The 22,803-nt window shown below is 40.0% G+C and overlaps 1 protein-coding gene across 3 annotated transcripts in view; it reads left to right on the top strand.

Moving 5' to 3' along the window:
- The first annotated feature begins 3,279 nt into the window (after positions 1-3,279).
- The window catches only part of LOC117450634 (oxysterol-binding protein-related protein 6-like), a 36,081-nt gene continuing 16,557 nt past the window's right edge, over positions 3,280-22,803 (top strand). For 2 of the 3 annotated variants that reach the window (XM_034088500.2, XM_034088499.2), the window contains exons 1-5: positions 3,280-3,373; positions 20,518-20,737; positions 21,232-21,375; positions 21,537-21,590; positions 21,690-21,803. In XM_034088500.2, the coding sequence (XP_033944391.1) occupies positions 20,570-20,737; positions 21,232-21,375; positions 21,537-21,590; positions 21,690-21,803 (480 nt within the window). In that variant the 5' untranslated portion in view covers positions 3,280-3,373; positions 20,518-20,569. The remainder of the gene's footprint in view (positions 3,374-20,517; positions 20,738-21,231; positions 21,376-21,536; positions 21,591-21,689; positions 21,804-22,803) is intronic. The other variant, XM_034088501.2, reaches the window with a different exon arrangement.

Raw genomic sequence — 22,803 nt, 5'->3', positions numbered from 1 at the left:
GTCATACTTATTTATAACTAATTAAATGTCAATATTGTTATACCTCATATTCTGCCCTTGCATATGCATCGCATTGCATAGCTTAACAGATAGCGAACAAAGACTCAGAAGACAGTTGTTGAGTTGACCATTTACTGAGGCTTGAAATTGTAAAACTGCAAGAATAAACAGAAAAATACAACACAAGTTACACAATTGAAATAATACATGTGCAACATAATGCAAATATAGTGCAGTATAATAGTCATGCTATGTCACTTAAATAACATACATATGCCTTAACCATGAAATCAAGCAGTATAAGCAACAGCCTATGCTAAGAATGAGCTATGTCCGTTAGCTTAGCAGCTAGTTAGCTTAGCTTATCTTAAACATTAAAACCACATAACCACATTGTTGAAACACCTAACTTGGCACACAGGTAAATGTGTATACTTACAGACAGATCTACTCCAAGGATTAAAACAAAATGATCTGTGGCATAGAACTGAGCTATGATTTGCTATGCATAGCTTTGCTGTGTAAACTAAAACACAAGAAGGAGAGTCGCGCTATTTGATGCCTTAAAGCTACAGTACCGAGTTTTGCCACTAGGGGGTGCCAATACACTATGGCAGTGGTTCCCAAACTTTTTCAGTCGGGCCCCCCTTGGGTAATTGGAAATATTTTCGGGACCCCCCAACCCGGTTCCCATCTATATTGGTAGGATTAATTGTATATTGTTGTAAAAACATTACATTTTCTCTACTAATAATAATAAGATACAAAGATCCAACTATAATTGTATATTTTATTATGGATTACACATGAACAAAAGTGCTTGTAATAGATACTGTGAATTACTTTGGCCTAATTAAAACTAGCAAGCCTTCTTCCCAGAGTAGTAGATTTTTAAATTCAAATTTCTTTAAGGAAAATATATTAATGAACTATTATTTCTACTGCAGGTTGCAAACAATCACATCACTTTACCATTCCTATTCCACACATAGCTTATCAATGACTTGTGCTTGCTTTCTCTTGCAGATCTTCTCAAACTGGGGCTGTTGTTTTGAGACTGCCACTCTCAGTTCATTCTCAATGTTCAGCTTTGATCTGTATTTCGTTTTGATGGCAGCAAGAAAAGCCTATCTCACACTAGTAGAATGTTGCAAAAGGCAGCATTATGCCCACAGCTCTCTGACCAATGAGATATTTAATTTTAGAGCAGTGTTTGTTTACAATTGAATAATAATAATATTAATAATAATAATACATTTGATTTATATAGCAGACTTTAAAAACAGCATCATCTCAAGGTGCTTAAAAAAGCTAAAAGGAGAAAATAATACAATTAAAAAATCTTCCAGCGCCCCCTCTGCAGTACCTCCGCGACCCACAGTTTAAAAACCACTGCACTATGGTGTCAGAACACCTCACTTATAGAAAACATTTCTGCACCATACTCCAGTGGCGGCTGGTGGAAAATATTTTGGTGGGGCTATGGAAATGGTGGCCTAACCATACTAGGGCGGTCCGGGGGGATGCTCCCCCGAAAGAACATTTTGAGAAATGACCCCTTAAATTGTGACTTCTGGTGATGTTAGAAGGGGGGGAGGACAAAGTGAGGCTTAAAAATATGAGATAATCCATAATCTTAAGTGGTTAGCTATGAATCTTCCAAAACTTCCAAATACCTTGTCCTGGACATAGTTTCTACAGTATAAACTGTGCAACATTGCAGTAGGCCCACAACTCCTCCACACATTTCTCCCGATTTCTGACAAAATCTGATTTACTCACGACTGTTTCCACTCAGACTTTAATACAGCTACACCATTGTTTGGTTTCCATGGTAGCGCGTCTCTTTAGCAGCCTTTACCTTCCAGGCAGCACTTCCTTACATGCTGTTTTCAATCCGATTGGCAGGTACCATTTTACTCTTCTTCCACTAGATGGAATGCTTTACCAAATATTTGGCATACATGAACATTACCTGTGGTTCACAGATTACTGGGTCATGATTATTATGCAACATTAGTGTGTTATATTTGGTGATTTATGTGTTGATCATTTACAATTATTTTAAATGTGTTCTTAATCCACTGCCCTGTGGCAAGAACTGATTGACTTTAGAAATGACCATCTAAAAGGCACTGGGTGGCGTGTGGTGCAGTGGGATGTGCGCTAGTGTTCGGATCAGGGAGTCACAGGTTCAAACCCCACTGTAGTCAGCATGTCGTTGAGTCCCTGGGCAAGACACTTCACCGCAAATTACTCCTGTGGGGATTGCCCGCAGTATCAATCAAGTATGTAAGTCGCTTTGGATAAAAGTGTCTAACAAGTGACATGTAATATAGGGGAAATGATTTCTTAATGGAGCTTTAAGGAGGATTTCTATTGCTCATCAGTAAAAGTGAAATTACTTGGCTGGGGAATTTTCCTTTTTTGTTTCTTAAGTAATGTTTTTTATGGGGAAATTGTGTTGAAATCATGAGCTAAAATAAAAAAATCTATCTATAATGGCTAACATGCACAGTGCAGTAAAAAGAGAGCCATAATATATTAAACTCTGTGTTTATTATTGAGGTCGTAGTTCTCATATTCTGCCTTATTCATCTTTTTAATGCAAAACATTAGAAACCGGCTAAATATAATACTGTCCAATAAGACAAACGTATTTTAATAATAACCATAACGTTAACGTACAGCTGAATTGTTGTATTGGATTGTGTTATACGATACAGTAGCCGTTGAGTTTATATGACTTTATGTTTTACTCACCAATAGTATTTGCATCAAATATTTAATAAAACAAATAAAGCATGCTGTAGTGAGTATATCTTATATGTACAGTATCCGTTTAAAAAAGGGTGTTGTTGCTACATTAAATGGCTTATACTACAACAATACAATCCAGCAGAAGAACTCTACATTAACAACCCACCTTTAATTAAGCTGCTATTCCATTTAACATTTACATTTCAAAACAATTTTTTTAACTAAACAAACAACTACGGTAAAAAGTAATTTTTCTTTCAAAAAAATATAATGTTCGTGTATGTTAAGGGAAAATGTGTTTTTATAATAATTAAATAATTAAAATGTTTGTCTTGTTCTTTTTATATAATGTTTACCTTGTATTTAGTTTAGTCACATTGTCCTATGTATGAGGGATTTGTGTGTTTGTTTGAAGGTTAAGGATGATGTTTTACATTGGAACTTTTTCAAACCAAAAATCAAGAAAAAAAGGGTGTTCCCATGATGCACCTTTTATGCCGGTGCACCTGCAAACCTGTGTGCACGCGCTGATCAAGAGCGGCTCTGACAGCTTCTAGAAGCTTTTCATCAGTGCAGCCGTGATCTCCAGCCGACAGCAGCCTCCCAGGAACAGGTCAGTAACAAACATGTCGCTGAGTTGTGTCGTTTCACCTGAAGTTGTTCAATGTTTCATACTATTTTACTTTTTTAAGGGGAAGAAACTTTTTTTTAAATAATTGGTGTTCGGTTTGGGCAGGGCCTTCGTGTTCGCGCGTGTTGGAGCGATTCACTTTGTTTGCGACGTGTATAAGATGAATGATTTTAGCTCTCTTATTGCTTTATTCCTGTGACTGGTCACTTTTTGTGGTGACGTTAGTTTTTTGTACCAAGCGAAACTAGTTTATTCCACAAGTTTAAAAACCTTAAATGTTACCTGCCATTTAAAATGTCTGGTGAAGTGTTTCTCGCGCTGTTTTTAAGGTGTGTTTGCATTTGTGTTCACGTGCAGCAACATTTTTATTAAGCCTAATTTCCTCGAAACACACACACACGCACAATGTACTGTCTTCAAAACCTTTTATTACCATCCTGTTTTTCTACTTTTTAAACTAATACATTTTCAATAAGACAGTGCTGGAAGAAGAAGTATTAAGATGCTCTACTTAAGTAAAAGTACCAATACATTGTCAAAATACTTCATTACAAGTAAAAGTCATGCTTTCAAAATCTTACTTGGGTAACAGTAGAAAAGTATTTCAGCTAAATGTAAAAGTAGTCATTGTACAGACACATTGCCTTTGTGTGTATTTAATTTATATATGTGACATTTCTAATTCATATTCCACTAGTTTAATTTTTAGAGATGCATTTTGTTAAAAGTAGCTAAAGCTGTTAAATAAATGTAGTGGAATACAATTACATTATTTCCCTCTTAAGAAGTAGTGGAGTATAAGTTTAAACAGCATTAAACGGAAGTACTGAAGTGGAGTACAAATAACAACAAATTGTAAGTAGGCCTACAGTAGCTTACCAAATTAATACCACCCAGAAGCCAGAAAATAAATGAGAACGGGAAAATAAAACCATTTGCAAGCAGGCAGAAAAGAGCCAAAATAATTTTCGAAAAAAAGGAAGAATGACTGTTGGTTAAAGTCAATGCTGACGTGTTCACAATTGGGTACAATTGGGGGGAAATTACTGCAAATCAAAAGCTTAAAGCATTCTTAATCAAATCAATTCACAATGAAAAAGAAAATGCTGTCATGAGACCCCAAAAACGGTATTTGCTAGGTTTTCATCAGCTGCTTTCCTTTACAGCTGAAAGCGAACATAAAGCCATACAACAGATGGCTGAAAAAGCGATGTCGCTGATCCAAACATGTTGTTTTTGATACCAATACCAGTGATATTCCACTATTCACAATGTCTAAATTAATTTTTCATCATTAACATTCAAACAAATGTGTTATTCTCAGAGGCTGTTTGTTCTGTCTAATATATTACTACGTTTATCAAAAAGGCTAATTTAATGGTATAGATTTACAGTTGTTTATCATTATTACATGACTTAAAGTGCACCTATCATGCTATATTTGAACAATATATTGTAGGGTCATACCTATATAAATATATATATATTTTTTTTTGTGATGTAGCTTCAATGCAAATGAGCTGCAGCTGACCACGCCTCCCTGCAGGAGCGTGCTTTGAGATCAGCTGCTGTCAGAAGAGGGGGAGAAAAAGAGATCTCCGTCCTCCGTGTTTTATTCTTGTATGATTATATAGTTATTATTCATCTGTTTTAAAGCTCAATAAATAACAAAGAAGACCTTTGACCTGCACTTTTCTAATTTTGTCCGTAAGATTTAAACTTTAACGGACATGTTGACCGGCAAAAAAAAACCTAACTGAAACTCTGCCGCACGGTCCCCTCGTCCCTTGGAAGAGGCGGAGAGGTGGGTGTTTGTCATCTGCTGGTGGACTACCGGAGAGAATTACGGTGCTTGCCTCGACGGGGAGGGATTGCATTGAATTACAGCAGCGGGAGCAAACGCTTGCCTCGGGGAGGGAGAAAAAGAGCCACAGCGGAGAATAAACGGAAGGGCAACCATGGCAACCATGTGAGGGAAGTCTTCTTCACTGCTTTTGTGGCAGACTACAGCGCCACTTAGAGGCCTGGCATATGTACTACAGTGTCTCCAGCGCTTTCGAGCGGCAATGGCCGGCCGTGGCCCAACCCCACATTCCCCTGATAGGTGGAGAGTTGGCCATATAGGCGGAGCTCCTCGTTCTTGACGTCAGAATTTTCAAATCTGTATCCGATTCGTTCCAGCCCCGTTTTTAGAGATTTGGGTATGGAGGAAAAGAGAGAGGGTTGTGTTTTCTGACACTTGGTGAGTTCCCTAACACACCGGGGACACATATTCATGTATAAAAGACGTACAAAAGTGCATTTTGATGATAGGTTCCCTTTTTAATTTAGCTGACGTTTTATCCAAAGTGACTTGCATACACTTCAATACCATGCACATGCCTACGGTAGAACTTATGGTTATGAACTTCGGTATTTTTTCTTTTGTTACAAATATCTAACCTGTTTTTTGCTGAAATAGACTATAGGTTTCACTTTATTCTACATATTAAGACTAAACTGCACCCAAAACTGTAAGGTTGTATGTAAACCTAAAGAGAATTCCTGTTGGTCAGGATGTGTGGCAAAACACCTTATACATGTTGCTCTGGCACATTCTTGGAAGGAGGGAGGGGGTGAAAGATGGAGGTTAGAGAAGAGCCGAACCAGTCTGTTCAGTTGTCAGCCCTGGCTCTCTTGACATCACATGACATGAATGTTAAATAACTGACTGTTCAGAACAGCACTTCCCTTCAGAACACCACATGATACAATCTGCTTATTTCTTTGTTTTTGAGGAACTCATATTGAACCAGTATACCATTCCTTTATTAGATGATTGTAGAGTTCTGCAACATATCAGGCTGCTGCAACACTGCGTTTTGTCCCAATCTAACCTATTTCATCATCAGAAAAATATGTTTTGATACAAGTCGTTCTTTTGAACGTCTGATCTAGTATTTCGTGTTTTAGTTTGAAACCACGCCAGGCCAGTTATGGTAAATTCCCAAAATAATGCCTAAAAGCCATTCCGGTGTTTCCAGCTAACAAGGTACATGTCTGAATAGCTCACGTGTCTAAGAACAGCAGGAAAGCTGAGTGTTTGTTATAAATAATGATAGTCAGGTCAAAAAGTGAAGTGAAGATTCAATTGTTGATACAAGTTACCATACATCTTGGCAGTGTATGACACGCAAACCGGGCCTGTAACACTTTAAAATGAATAGGTTCCTTTTTAAAGCCGTTCTGCTTGTGAGGGACACTATGAGCATATGGTGGCATCACAGGTCTGTTTATAGAACACATGTTGGCCAGTGACCGTGGCTTGCTAACGATTTGCTGTGGGTGGTGGTTATGAACATGGTGGCCTTTTGACATGCATACAAAACAATTGCACAAAGTGTTAGAGCAGAAAGGATCAATCTGTAATGCGTCGCTGTTGTGGGAGCAATAAAGAGTCTTTGTTCAGACTATGAGCCTCCTTTATTATTATATGATTGCATTAATAAGTGTATTTGCAACTCATAACTGTCGGCCTCAGTACTTAGTAGTGCCATATTTTACTTTGTCTTTGTCAACAAGCCAAGGGGAGTTGGAACGAACACTTATATTTCCAGCAAGCATATGACAGGGAGAGAAAAAAACAAACATGGCAAACCAAATTCTACGACTGTCACACATGTCACACATGTCATTATGTGCTTCAGGCAAGGTAACCGTTCATTTTGTTTTTAACGGTGCTCTCAGGGCTGTATCTCTGGTTTACTGGTCAGACCACATGCCTGTTATGGTTAGAGATGTCCCGATCCGATCACGTGATCGGGGATCAGAGCCGATCACGTGATTTTCAAAAAATCGGGGATCGGGAGAAAAAAATCGGGGATCGGGATTTTTTATTTTTTATAATTTTTTTTTTTATTATTTAATGTTACAAAACAAAAATGACCATGTTCACGTCTTAAAGTCATCCTGAGGACTTAGTTTTGGTTTAAAATTACACAACAGCATGTATGTGTTGCTTCTGTTGGGCTTGTTTTCAGACCTGGTTGCTTATTTCTCTCAAATCTGGCAACAGAGTGGGCGCAGTGTCTAATAGTAGCAGTAAGCTAACGAGAGGCTACGTTCAGCTGGTGACTCGGGACAGAGAAAATGTCAGGAGTTTGGAAGTATTATAAAATTGAAAGCGAAGGCAGTGTAACAGCCAGATGCAATGTTTGGAAGGCAGAGGTTCCACGTGGTGGAAAGAACAGAGCTACGTTCAACACGACCAATCTAATACGCTACCTGAGAAACAAACACCAACAACAACACGACGAGTACACAGCGGCCACTCAGGCAACGGCACTGAAACAACCGACACTTTCAGAGACTTTCAAAAGGAAAGAGAAACTGCCCCAGAACAGAGAAAAGGCCAAACAATAACAGCCAAGATAGCTGAATTCATCGCATTGGATGACCAGCCGTTATCCGTTACCTTTTTTTTTCTCTTAATGCATTGCATAAAGATCGGATCGGGAAAAATCGGTATCGGCAGATTGTCAAAATCAAATGATCGGAATCGGATCGGGAGCAAAAAAAGGTGATCGGGACATCCCTAGTTATGGTTGTAAACATCTTCCTCTAATGACTCATTTAAGTGTCACATAGGTGATGACATCAGTTAGGGGTCATGTTTATGAGTGACAGCCTGGAGGAAGAAGCTGTTTACATGGATGTGTCGGCAGGATGTCCGCGGGGTCTTAAAAAGTATTAAAAGTTGATAAATCAATTTAGCGAAAATTAAGGCTATTAAAAAGTATTAAACGGCATTTTCCAAGGTATTACATTTTGTAGCTTGTTTTCAATAAGTATATAAATGGTCCAAAGAGGTTGTATTCTACAGTCTGCCTGAATGTAATCATTGCGTAGGTGTGTAGTGTGATTCTGTGTAGTTTATTTATGGCATAATAACCCAACCGCTGGTTGTTAAACAACATCGTTATGGGGAAATACAAGTTTCATCTCTTGGGAACAATGCCTAAATCAAATAATACTTTCTAATGGTTTATTTTTCTAATAAACCTTGTATTGGGTTGGTCACATAATTAATTCTCTTGTGCTTTGTTCTATCTGATTTATGATAAGGAGTTTATCACAAGCTGTTAAGTTGTGCTATCTTACAATCAATACTGTATATAGTAAATGTGACGTAAAGTGTCGCCATTGTAACCGGTTGGAATTGAAAGTGGCGATGAGGTCTTAAAATGCATGGAAAGGGTCTTAACAAAGGTCTTAAAATGTATTACATTTGACTTCAGGATTCCTGCATATACCCTGGTGGGAGAGAAACCTTTTCTTAACGACCTGCAACATTTCAGGAGATACAAAAAATGTAAATAAAGACTACTGGGGGGAGTTAAGACTTTGGTAAGATCTGGCCGATGGTAAGGGTGGGCAAAATGGCCAAAAGCTTTGTTGTATTTGAACACTTATAGAAATAAACCGGAGACGGTTAAACTAAACTTCCTTTTTAATCTTTAAGGTTCATAAAAACATTTATGAGTTAGTAAGACTTGACCTTTCCTCCAGGATTTCCTCATCTTTCATTTGCTGTCAAAATAAACTTCTGTTCAAATGTCTGGTTATCGTCTAACTAGAGTTCTTCCTCATCTTGAGATGGTTGGGATGTCTCTTGCTGTGTTTACATCTTCATTCTCTGCCACAATAACATTATCTTGCGAGGCATTCACAAAATCGCAAGAACACAATGGAATATATTGCAACATCTGGACATACTGTGCATGGTACGTCATATTGACAGATAACAAGTTGGAACTAATCCAAAGCAAAAGACAATTAGTTCAAACTAATTCAACCTGCTATGTCATCAGAACCGAAACCTTACATTACCACACACACACACACACGCACACGCACACACACCCCATCTAAATTAGCTAGAAAGGGGATTATGACATTTAGACTAGTGAAGGTTCTTAAGCCACATGCCAGTGTCCATTGGCCCCTCCCACCTCCACAAGCCCAGTAAAGACGGTGTGTTGCACAACTTTGTATTCTGGAACATCGTTCCACAGTCAAGACTTGTGTTGTTGCACTGTGAGCCATTCTCCAGAATGTTGTGTCTTTATTTGTGTTAACGTGTTAGGTCCCACTTCTAGTAGTTTCTAGCCAGACATATTTTGTTCTGTGCCATTGGAAAAAACCTTTATCTATAATTGAGCTGAGCTAAATGTTCCCCCCATATGATTCAGTGTAAGTATGCACATATCCCTTTTTGTAAAGAGCACATGTCATTAGTTTGCATAACAAAACAGACACAGGAAAAAGTCAATTTCATTAACAATGTCCTTCATGTGGGCGTACTTCAACAGTACGCCAACAGTTATCACTTTGTTTTGACTGTTTTATAAGACAAGTCTGTAACCAAGAGGTAATCATGCAATGATGTGTAGAGCAAAGCATGCTGGGAATGTTTTGGCCCTCGTTAAGCAGCTGCCCCTCGTTAAACAGCTGCCCCTCCTTCTTCTTCAGTACTAATAAACCAGAGAGCTTCAATAATCCACTGTTTCACGAGATGTTTGGTAGCTAGGAAATGATTCCATGTTTGGTTTCCACAACCACTCTAAAGTCTTTGACTGTAATTCAACACTATAGCATAACCACTAACATTACTAGTAGCGAAGATGTCAACGATCAGGTCACAGCATGCTGAGGTTTTGCCTTGTTCATGTGTCCGTGCTTAAAGCCAGAAGTTAGCTGCTAGAAGGAAAGGGTTTGCGAACCCTTGGTTCAAAATGTAATTTAAATCCAAAATAATACACAGGTGTTACTGTTAAGAGTATGGGAGACTGGGCAATTGTAACATCTTGACCAAATGGAACAAGATGAGAATAGGAATTAACCACATTATCATTGAAACTGATTATTGTATAACTGCAACAAAATACAATAAATGTAAATGTTCTTGAAGCCGTAACAGCCTTTTCAAATAAGTGAATATGAATTGTGTAAAGCTTGTTAGACTTTTTTTTTTGCCTGTGCAACAAAAATGTGACCTGTTTTTGGTCTAAAGGTTGGAGCTGCTCTAAGAAAACAACTTTTTTTTTTATTCTAATGAATGGGTAGTGTTTTGAAACCAAACTCTTCAGGCACATTACATCAGGAATTCCTGCCATTGTTATAATTCTGAACGGTTCCATGAGTGCGCTATTTTATTATTTTGACAGCTTATCACATGAGGTTGATTTATGTCTGCACAGATGTATCTCTAAACCTTTTTACGTTTGATTTAATCTTCCTATAATTAGTAGTGCTGCAAAAGTTGGTGAGGACATAGAAAAGCGACATTGTACTCAATTGACTAAATTAGCACCACTTTCTTGTGTATGACCTTTTTTAAATATCCCAAACGGGAGTATCCATTTTGTAGAGCTGAAGTGCTTTCTGAATGCTGCTCAGAGCTCTTGTGTTTCTACTGTACATCTGCTGAGAACACATTTCAGATCTTGTCTTCTGGAGATGACGGAGCCGGCAGGCCTGTTGGGTCAGGTCGAGTGCTGCTCTGCTCTCAGCCCCTCCCAGATACCTGCCGGGCTTTGATATGCACCGGTTTGACTGGCATCATCAGTCAGGAGTCACAATGCTCCCAGTGTAACAGAAGATGTTCATGCTGAACAATTGTTCCTAGAAGTGTTTCATTCTGTGCTGTGGTTTCCCTTTTTAAATAAGGACTTTGAGCAAAATTATTGCAGCTCTAAAGTTACTTTGGAGGAAGTGAAAAGGAATTTCCTGTGGACTATTGGGGGAGCAGTAACACAGGTGTGTTTTATTTGTTGTTGTGTCACCAAGGCTTTCCTCATTTTACCTGTTATTGTCAATGGTGTTATTTCATTTCATTTGATAATGGTCTAATCACAATTTCCACTTCCTGTATGTGCAAATGTTTTCATTTAGGTATAGGAGTGGGCCTTACGGATTGAAGCCTAGGATATTATATTACTTCAATATTTGTCTTTTATGTAGTGGTATTTTAAACAAAGGATATTCAGGAGAAATGCTGTAGTAGGGTTGACAATTGGATATTTTAGCTATTGCATTGTCTAATTGTCCAAATGTTATTTATTATCCATCCTGAGCTGATACAAATATTTTTCTTTGAACAAACAACGTGACGAGGGACGATTTCCTCCTGGTGGTTGTTCTCACCTGCTGCATGAGAAAAGGGAAAGCCAGCAGTTGAAGAGGGGTGTGTCTTGTTTTAAGAAAAGCAAGAAGAGCCACTACATAAATGGGCCATCTGTTGACTGGCTCTTTGTCAGGCCTTCCATTGTCTGTTTGACCCATTGATGTAGGGATCTTCCTACATTCCTACCGTCATTTGACTAGGGATGGGTATCGTTAAGGTTTTAACGGCACTACTACTTTTATCGATACCGCTCAATTAAACAAATTGTGAACAAAACTAACATTGCTTTTTATTTAAAATTAAATACATAATATTTCACATCAAAAGAAACTACAACGTTTTAACAAATCGTATTAAATAATATGATAACTGTAAACAGAATAGCTGAAACTTTAACAAAATAAGTACCTCAGTTACCTCTAATCATTAACCCATGTTTGTATAATTTAGTGAACTCCGTGTGTTGCTGCTAGCATAACACCTGACGTGGAAAAGTTACTCGTGGATGGGGGGGGGGCTACAGAGCTACTAGAAAGACGGTGGAAAACAGTGCATTCCTCCGTCTGGATGTGGAGCACTTCTGCAAGATGTTTTGACAAATTGCTCGTGTTACCGACCTTACATGCTAAACTCTTATTGCACTTCAGGCAACGAGCATCGAGACGGGTAAAGTTTAACCACACCTCGGAGGGCGTTCTCTCCGCCATCTCCTCCATGTGTGTGTGTGTTGCTGCATGTAGCAGCTGTGTGTGTGTGTGTGTAAACTGCCCCACCCCCTCGCAAGCAGGCGGGGGAGAGAGATCGAAAATACAAAAAATAATCATAGAAGCATTGTGCTGTCTTTTTGCATGTTAGAAATGGAGTTGGCGACACTAAAACTGCAATATAATGTTTGTGTAGCAATAATACACATGATATATATTTTGTAGGGCTGTCAGTCGATTAAAATATTTAATCGCGATTAATCGCATGATTGTCCATAGTTAATCGCGGTTAATCGCACATTTTTTATCTGTTCTAAATGTACCTTAGAGGAATATTTTTCAAGTTTGTAATACTCTTATCAACATATGAGTGGACAAATATGCTTTATGCTAATTTATATTATCATTTGAACAATGACAAATATTCTCATGAATATTAAACACAACAACCTCTGAACATTACAAATATTCGCCTCAATTCAACCTGGAACCTCTCTCATACAATACAAATGGTGTGTGTGTGTGGGGGGGATCGTTGGAGCGATGTGCAACTCAAGGCATATGCTCGAACGGGAGCTGCCTGGACGCTGCAATCATGTTGCTGCAATCATGAGTGTGCTGACTTCTCCTTCAATGTCCCACTGTCTGCTTCCTGCATAAAGTCAAGTGCTCGGGGCAGTTGTGGCGAAATGTCGCTCCTCTGTTTTCATTTAAACAGCTCCTTATATCCGTTAGCGCAGCTAGCTAGCACCAGATGCTAACAACAACAATGCACGTAAGGTCTCTCTCTCGCTCGCTCGGGCCACACATACACACACCCTCCCGGTCCTCCCGATGGCCAGTCGGTGCCTGCCTGCGAGCGTGGAAGTGTGGTCTGCCACAAGCGGGCGGCAGGAGCGGGGCTGTCAGCAGATGGTATTTTAAACTCGATGCACTCTGAAACTACGGGGCGGCCGAGGAAAAAAAATACACATGCGTTAATCGCGTTAAAATAATTAGTGCAGTTAATTTCTTTTGCGTTAACGCGTTATTAACGCGTTAACTTGACAGCCCTAATATTTTGTACATGTCTCCAGTACCGATAAAAAGACCGCTAACGTCGGAGCTTAACAGTACCACGGTCTTTAATAATTCAGCCCCAGGGCCCGTTTAATACCGGGGCTCGGTAACCCTCCCTACATTTGACATTTGGCGCGTTCACACCGGAGTACTTTTCCCACAATAGTTAATCAGAACTCAGATATATTTGCGTTCACACCAAAAAGCCCCCTGAACTAAATTAGTTCATCAGAACCTTTTTTACCCCTTTTTCCGTCCCTGCTAGAGAGCAGTTACTTTCGTGGGAAAAAAATGTTCCTATGTCTGATTGGCTGGGCGGATTGCAAACCACGCTCTGTAAAACTCCCAAAAAGTTTTGTGAAGCCGCCATTTTATTATCCTCTCATTAGCATTATTAGCATTAGCCCAGCGCAGAAATGCCGAAACAAACATGGGAGCGGTGGAGATGAGGAGGTGTCGGCGTTCTAACGATTTACTCAGAAGGCTTCAGTAGAAGCTGCTGGGAGTCCCAGCAGTTTCTACTGAAGCCAGTCCCCAACTCCGGGGACTTCCGGCCGGGGACTACGGGCGGCAGTATACGCCAGGGTTGCCAACTTTGGGTACCTGGCTGGAGTGAGATTTTTATATCATGGGTTTAATTACGCATATGCACACTAAATGACTGCTATCGTGTAGTGGGACCTTAGCACAACTTTTCTGACCTCGATAAATTGCCATTTTCATGAGGATGTGACTAGCAGTTTGAAAGGATGTACTTGAATTATTATTATATATTATCATTATGTCAGTGGTCTAAAATGGTCCTACAACGGTGCCGACAATATTATCGTTTATCACAATATTTTCCGGGAAAATGGTATACGCCGTGTAGTTGTTTGCGGCCTGCCAGTAAACCCAAAGCAGAAGAAGTGACGTCAGGGGCTTCATTTCATGGATGTATAATAAGAACTGGATACAGCGTGGGAGGTGGGGCCTCATTCATTCCTATGAGAGTTGCTCATTGATGCATGATGATAAAATGGCCCAACTTTTGAGAGAGCGAAATGTCACAGATTACCCGGCATGCCTGAGAAGTACGTGCGCTCATAGCGCGTGCACAACTTTAACCAAAATGCTCATTCACATCAAGCACGTCAATTTGCGTACACTTAACAGCACCGTGCGTTCATGACAGCATGTTAATGGATTGTTATTTTGATGGATTTGATATTAACCAGGCAGCAGCTAGCGGCTAGCTAGTGATAAGGCTAATGTACACATCAATCGTTATGTACTTATATTACGCTGTAACAGGATCTAGTGATATCCAACAGAGCTTCATTTAGCATGAAAGAATTATTGCACTGTATATATATGTGTATGTATGTGTATATATATATATATATATATATATATATATATATATATATTACAGCTCCGTGGGATGGCAGTAAGGCGATATGGGTCCGTTCTTATTGTGCATCCATGGGTAAAGTTAAACACATGGAGTGCTGAACACGTAACATGAACGTGCCGGGCGGCGCGGTCCCGTGGGTTAGATGCGCGTTCATAATGCCGAGGGAAATAACGTTATTAGCATATTTTTACAACTTGAGGACCGAATGTTTTTAATAAGGGCTATACAAGTGTTCATACTGGGTTGTTTATTTAGTTTAATAAAAAAAAAAATCCAACGAGTTACAGACCACTCTTTCCCCATGTAAGTCAATGGGAAAAAGTTTTTCCGGGCCTGGCAACCAAACAGAATTGTAGTACCGCCGTTAGACCACCACGAATATTTTCATCTGAGTCCGGCGCACTTCCTGTGGGCTTGATCCACCCCCAGGCACTCAATGCGGTGTGAACGTGATGTGCTTTAGTTCATCAGAACTAAAAGAGTTCTCATGAACTATTGTGGGAAAATAACTTGGTGTGAACGCCCCTAATGTGAGGTAAAGGTACTTTCTACTGCTTTTTTTCCAAACTGTATTTGAACTAGGGATGTCCCGATCTAATTTTTTAGCTTCCGATCCGATTCCGATATTTTCATATAGGTTCCGATCCGATCCCGATATTTCCCGATACCGGTTTTCCGATATCACATTTTGTGTTGGCAAACAGCATTTAAATTCGTATACATTAAGAAATAGACAGGCACCCAAGCTGTGCTCAATAGCTTTTATTCTCTCACGATCACAAATAAGAGCATTTTTTTTGCAATAAAAAATAAATAAAAATAACTTTACTATCCATCATAAAGTACCCTTTACAACTCAAAAGGTTACTCATTTAACAGCAGTAAATACAAGTAAGCTTCACTAAACTTTACTTCTTGAAAGTAAGTAACCATAACTTAAAAATCTTTGCATTAATTGTACACATAAAGTAAACATAATATACACAAAGTTTTGGTTACTTATTTGAGACAACGAGTTTCCACCCTTTTTTCAAGGAAACTGAACTTATTATTTTTCACAGTGTGGGTAATTAAGGGATCTCAGAGACATGTAATCACTAAACTTAAACATAAAAATGTTTACAGTGTAATAGAGCTCCTTATTTCCTCCATCTTAATCTACTGCACTGACTTCTTCAAAGTGTAGTGCAGGTTTTTTTTAATGAAAACCAACACCTGCACCTTATCGGCTGTCAACCGGTTCCGTTTGTCATCAAGGACATTTGACACTGCACTAAACAGTCTCTCACTGTCCACCGATGTACAAGGTGCACAAAGAAACTTCATGGCTGTATCAGCCAGTGCGGGTCGCTGTGTAGCATGTGCTCGCCAGCAGTGTAGAGGATTCTCTGACCTTGGGATGGTTTGTTCAGCCAGGTAGGCCTCCACCTGAGTGACGACTGCTGACGTACTCACAGGCTCGACTCCACCACATTCCCCTCCAAGATCTCGTCATATAGACTGACAAAGCTGCTGTTTGCAGCTGCACAGCCTACACCGCCTCGACGTGGTGACTTTCTTGGAGGCTCTTCTGCAGACACCTTACTGCCAGCCTTCCTCTTTCTCTCCATGATCTCCACCTCTCTAATGAGAGCCTCCTTGGCAAGCTCCTGGTGGTCTGGATTTGTGAAGAATCTGAAAATGGATAGAATTTCATTTAGTTAAAAAGGATTATTTGTTTCCTAACATATTTTGTCGTTCCCTTAGCATATCAAAGTTATTGTTGTCAATGTCAGAACAACATTTGGAACATTTATTTTGATATTATTTGATAATTAATAATCAAGTGGTGAATTGATTAGGCCTGAGCAATTATATATCGCAAAATAAGTTTTGAATGAAACAGGACTTGCCTATCTTTGTATCTTGGGTCAACCAATGTAGCAACGGAGTAGATTGGTTCAGTCTCAGCGTAGTCGAAGCGCTCAGTGACAGCCTCAAGAAGAGTTCTCTTCATAGTCTTGATTCCAGCATCTGTGCTCTCTTCACGGGAAAGATGACGCTTGAGGACAGTTATTGCAGGGATCACATCCGCAGCACTCACTGCCCTTGTCAGCTCTTCAAATGGACTCAAGACCACAACTGCCTTCTCCATAAGTAGGGGTGTAACGGTTCACAAACATTTCGGTTCGGTACGTACCTCGGTTTTTTGGTCACGGTTCGGTTCGGTACGCTTTCGGTACAGCAGAATTTTTTTCACAAAACAAAACATGTATATATATATTTTTGTATTATTATTAAACTGTGAATAATGTATTCACTCAAATAAATACAAAATATAATAAAATAAACATTAAGGTGCAGCATTTCGATGAACTGAAATAATCTGTATTTGAACTGTACTGTACTAGCACCTAAGCATCCAGTTTGACATTAGGACTTGCTTGTCATTGTATTTTCATGTTTTTTTTAAAGAAAGATGAACTTGTCCACATTGCTTGCCGAAAGGGCAGATCTGCTGGCAGCTGGCACTAACAATGTCTCCTGCTGTGGAGAACACCCTCTCGCTAGGGACAGAGGTAGCAGATACAGCCAGGTAGCACTTTGCTAACAACATAAGGATATTTGGCGTTTGTAATAGCTTCGGCTCGGTCTGAACTTTTTGCGAGTGGTGGAGGCTTAAATGCTAGCTGGAGTTTGCACTTCAGCCTTTTTTCTTTTGGTACCGGTGATATTCACGTTCGGGTGATGCCTTTTCAAGAGTGTGCAAGTTTGATGTATTGCCAGCCGCGTAACCAATGTTAGTTGAACAATGCCGACAAACGGCTTTGGTTCGGTCCACCTGTCTTTGTCCGTCATCCTTGTACGTAACTGCGAAACCAAAATGTTCCCAAACCGGAGACTATAATGATGCTGGAGGATTTTCGAGCTCAACTTTATCTGCGTTCGCCATTAATTTGACAGTTCCTTAAATTACTGACTACATTTGAACGCATCCCTCTGACCAGCCCAATGAAATGACTTGCTCGCTCTATGACGCGTTGAACCCAATGTGAGCAAATTACTCTGAATGCTGCAACGCAGCACCTGAGATTACTTCCAAAAAGTTGTTCACGTTCTCAATTTTTTACGTTTAACGTTATATTCGTTCGGTACACACCTGTACCGAACCGAAGGGCCCGTACCGAATAATTTCGGTACGGGTACCGTTACACCCCTATCCATAAGCGCCCATTGGTTGGCAGAGGGCATGCATGGAAGGTCGTGGTCCGCTGCATAGACACTGAGCGGCCTCTTTTGCTGAAGAAGGCTCTGCAAAATAAGTAAATAAATGTTAGTTTAACATTCATGTGTAAAATACAAGTAGAACTATATACCTCACATCTAAATGTATTTATTTAGGCTGATTCACATGTAAAAAAATCTATTCATTCTTAGCATTCATTCCTTCCATCCATATAGCCTACCAGCATCATGTACTGAGTACTGTTCCATCTGACTGACACGTCCTGCTGGAGTCGTTGTGTTGGCATGTGCAGGTCTTTCTGTAAAGTAATGATAATAATTAAAATAAATCAGCTGTGTGTATCGCTTTTCTAGTAGGCCACTCAAAATGCTTCTATATTTAGGTTAATTATTTGTTGGCTAACATCCTTTCAACACTAGTGTAGCCTAATGATGGATTGCTTTACAATGACATGACAGGGAGGGGGGAAAGTGCAATTACTAAAAAGATAACATACTACTACTACTACTACTACTAATAAAATGATAACCACCTGAATGTCTTCGAGGATGGAGTAGGCCTTTGGGGAATGCTTAAAATGACCCACAAGCTTCCGTGCGTTGGCGACAGCATCGATGATGCTTCGCTGGGCGAGAAGGCCTTGGATGACCACGAGTTGGAGTGTGTGTGCGAAACAGCCCAGGCTCTGCACCCCCATGTCTGCAAATGCCTACAGTCGAGAGATTGGGAGAGAGGATGATGGCGAGAGATAGATAGATGAATATCAATAGCCTATTGATACTGGTCAGTGAGGAAAATAAGCAGTCGATGTCACAATAGTATCAAATAGAGCGCAGCCATCTGCTGGTTGCAAAACTGATAGCAGTGTATGTAAGTCAATGAGGTAACGTATTTACCTCTCATTGACTTACATACATTTCTAGACTTTCCTTAACTTATTAAACAAACCTCGGGACATTTCCATAACATTTGTGAGTAATGTATACACTATGGTCCACCATCTGCATGATACCTCCAAACCATTATGATCTGATGAGACTTTTGAGAATTTAACATCTCAAAAGTTGCACTGAATATTTTTCCTGTTGGTAGCCTCTCAAAAATCTGTTTTGTCATTAATATGGTAGGCTACTTCCAAGTCTAACAAACGTATTGAAAGCCTGTAGTCTTAGATAAGATATTAATGTTTCGTTTTAATTCTTTGCTGTCGCAATAACAACTAGTGCTAGTGGCTAAGCTGACGTGAGTTAGCTGACAACAAGCTAGGCTAACTTTTCTGCTAGCCTGTTGACGTGGTTGCCGTCTAAAAGACACGTTATCTAGACATCATTTTAAATAAATCCAGGGCACACATAATTATAATTGGGAATAGGGAACATTTAATATACATCCAGTATATCATGTCAAAATCATCAAATGGAAGTTTACCCCATGACCATTCATTAAAAGATGCTGTTGACGGAATTAGCATGAATTTTACTGACGTGGGTAATGCGTAGCTAAACATCAGTGGTCAATAACAAGAAGGCTTACCTTCATGTTGGCGGCGTTGTCCCTCATAAGAACATGCACCTTGTCATTATCGATGTCCCACTTGGCGAGCATCTCTTCTATAGCATTCCGGATACGCATTGAAGTGTGAGAGCCACGCAGCTCACTTGCATGTAGCACCACGTTGTGCAAAGTAAAACTGGAGTCTATCCAGTGGGCGGTCAGACTGAGGAGCGACATCGGGGCTACACCTGAACTCCACAGGTCTGTGGTGAGGGCGATTGAGGTAGCCTCCTTTAGGTGCCGCTGCACTTGTTCACGCACCTTGGTGTGCAGGGCTGGGATGCCTTTTTCAACAATGTAATGGCGGGATGGCATCCCATAGCGCGGCTCCAAATTTATTAGACGACTTGAGTTTTCCACAAGTGAAATTGGCTGGTCGTCCCCTGCTATGCACTCCACAATCAGCTCAGTAATCTTGCGAAATCTCTCGGAGTCTCGAGGAAGTAAATCCTTCCGTTTCAAGCTGTCCCGCAGTGTTTGTTGATGGAGTCCATCAGTCGCTGTCGCTTTACAGTAGGCGGCGTGTTCGTCGGGGTGGTGCTTTTTAAGATGTTTTATTAGGTTTGTGGTGTTGTAGGAGACCCTGTTAGCACCACCTCGTGAGACTTCCACACCACAGACTTTGCATGTCGCAGTCGGCGACTCACTTATTTTAAAATGATGCCAAACTGCAGACATTTTAACTTGCTAACGATATGTGTCCGTTCCACTTTTCCAACTCGATAATGGCGGCTGATGCAATAGAGTAACAACGTAAATATTAAATATGGATCGGCCATGACATTTAATTGGATCTGCCGATCCCGATCCACCTTAAAACCCAGTATCGGGATCCGATCCGGGGATCGGGACATCTCTAATTTGAACCCTGATGTTATAGAACAGAACTAAGCCAATATAAGACAAACAAGGTTTATTTCATTTTGGAAAGAACATTTGTCTGAACATGATTCAACTACTTTACATTTTTCAAATATCTCTCTTCAGCATTGATTGATCACAGTTCTGTTGACATGTCCTCAGTGTTTGGAACTGTGCCATGAGAAGCAACCTGTCCTGAAGGTCCTTTCACTCCATGCATCGCTACCCTCCTAACTTTGCGCAAATGGACCCTCAGGTGGTTCCGCCACCTCTGAGCTGCTGCCAGTCTGTGATGAGTGGCCTTGAAAAATCTCCAGCCAGCACCTTTAGACCTGGCCACTCGCGCACTAGCAGCACCGGCTCCTCCAAACACTCGAAACAGGTAAAAAGACTCCCAGCTCCACAATCTGACTGCACTGTTTTAAGTTTTCAGAAGATCCATGTTGATGCTTCACTGGCTGTCTAATTTCTATTTGATCATATTTTGGCCCTGCAAACTTTGCTGAATCCAAATCAGAAAGTGACACACATCCGTACACATTGTTTCTCTGCAATGACTCCTCAGTTTAGTCCATTTTTACCAGGATCAAATATTTAATAAAATAAACGATAAAGGAAATATGCTCTTGCTAAGTCTAAATTTGGTCAATGAAATGAAGGAAAACCTTTCACCTTCACATCAGAACAAACCTCAGTTGTATGTTTAGTTCTTGATTACTTTGGTCTTTGGAGCATAACATTATTTTTAAAATATATTTAATTTCTTGTTCTTCTTATGATGCCACATTGCCCTTCTTAGGAAATAAAATATATTACTCGGCCAAACGTATTAAGTCATTCAGATTGTTTGGTAACGGTGAGTGTGTCCTCTGTCAGGGCCGTCACTGGGAGGTGATGGAGGACCTGCAGCCTCAGGACATATACTCAGCGCCCAGCTCCTCTGGGGACCTCAGCATCCCCGGCATCTGTGAGGGCTACCTGATGAAGAGGAGGAAGTACCCGCTCAAAGGCTGGCACAAGGTGAACACAGGTTTTTTGTACCCAGGTTTATTAAGGTTGTTGCAGTATGTAGTGCATACCATTTTCTGGTAAACACGTCTAGTTTCCCTGAGGCAGAGCCGTTTTACCTTTTTCAAGCTTTGGTTTCTTTCTAACACTTCCCTGCGATGTTTCTTTTTCAGAGATACTTCATATTGGAAAAAGGAATTCTCAAGTACTCAAAGACGCAGCAAGATGTAAGTTATCAACACTTGTCAGTCGCAGTGATAGAGACATGGCCATGAACTCTGATATGAATGGCACCGTTTGAATTGTATCATTTAATTATGTTCTAGATTCAGAGAGGAAAGCTCCATGGCTCTCTGGACGTCAGCCTGGCTGTGATGTCCATCAACAAGAAGTCCAAAGGCATAGACCTGGATGCTGGAGACAACATCTACCACCTCAAGGTAACCTGCAACTTACAGGTCATCACGTGGTATATGTCTCGTCTGACAGGGGTGCAGTTCTGACGGAGAGCACCAGAACGTTGCTCCGGCACTTCAAAAAAGTGCAGTACCCATAAGGAGCCGTACACATGGCGATCTGTTCATCTGTCATACTGATCATACTGTCAATAACTTTGTTGTTATTGGTTAGCTAGCTATGCCACAACCGTGCAGGTGCGTGCATGCAGGCGTGAGTCATGGTAAGATATCTGGATTAAGAGGTTGCTTTTTCTTTGCACAGCATGACAGAAAGGCCAAATGAATGGGCTGTGATTTTAGTATTTTTAAGCAGAGGTCAATCATTTGTACGGCCCTCGGAGGATGTTGAAAACATTGAAATGGCCCTGGAGAGGAGAAAGGTTCCTCACCCCTGCCTTAGAGCGTGCTTTCCAGCTGGCTTTTCCGTAACAGAGAATATATATATTTTTATTTTTTATTTTAATTAATTGTAAAAAATAAAAAGCTATATAATCACTTGTGATATGGCATGTTTTTGCACAAATGAAGGCATTATAAACGGTAGCTCTAGACCAGGGGTCTCCAACCAAGTGGTGAGCTACTTTTACTCCTTGTCTTTTGCAGTGTATATAATTAGAACATTTTAACATTATGATATGCTTACCTTTAACCGATATTTTTTTTAAATGTTGAAGTTAAAAGCATCAATCTGGTGCACTTTGAGCACAACATGAATGTATGGACACAGCTCTCAACACTCAGATGAAAGAGTGCTGCATACTTTTCAATACTCCAAACATCTTTAGAATATGATCACAACCAATAACAAACCATTTAAACTTGTTTATTCTTATCTTATGTTACCTAGTTAGTATTCTTTCTTTTTATTTATGCATATGACTAATCCCTCCCCTTTTAAACAGTCTATTTGTTTTGTTACTGTCCTATAGTACACATTGGAATGATTTCTTACTTTATCTATATTAAATAGATAAAGGTCTGC

The sequence above is a fragment of the Pseudochaenichthys georgianus genome, chromosome 8 (genome assembly GCF_902827115.2).
Source record: "Pseudochaenichthys georgianus chromosome 8, fPseGeo1.2, whole genome shotgun sequence".
NCBI lineage: Eukaryota > Metazoa > Chordata > Actinopteri > Perciformes > Channichthyidae > Pseudochaenichthys > Pseudochaenichthys georgianus.
This window is presented reverse-complemented; position numbering and strand designations above follow the sequence as displayed.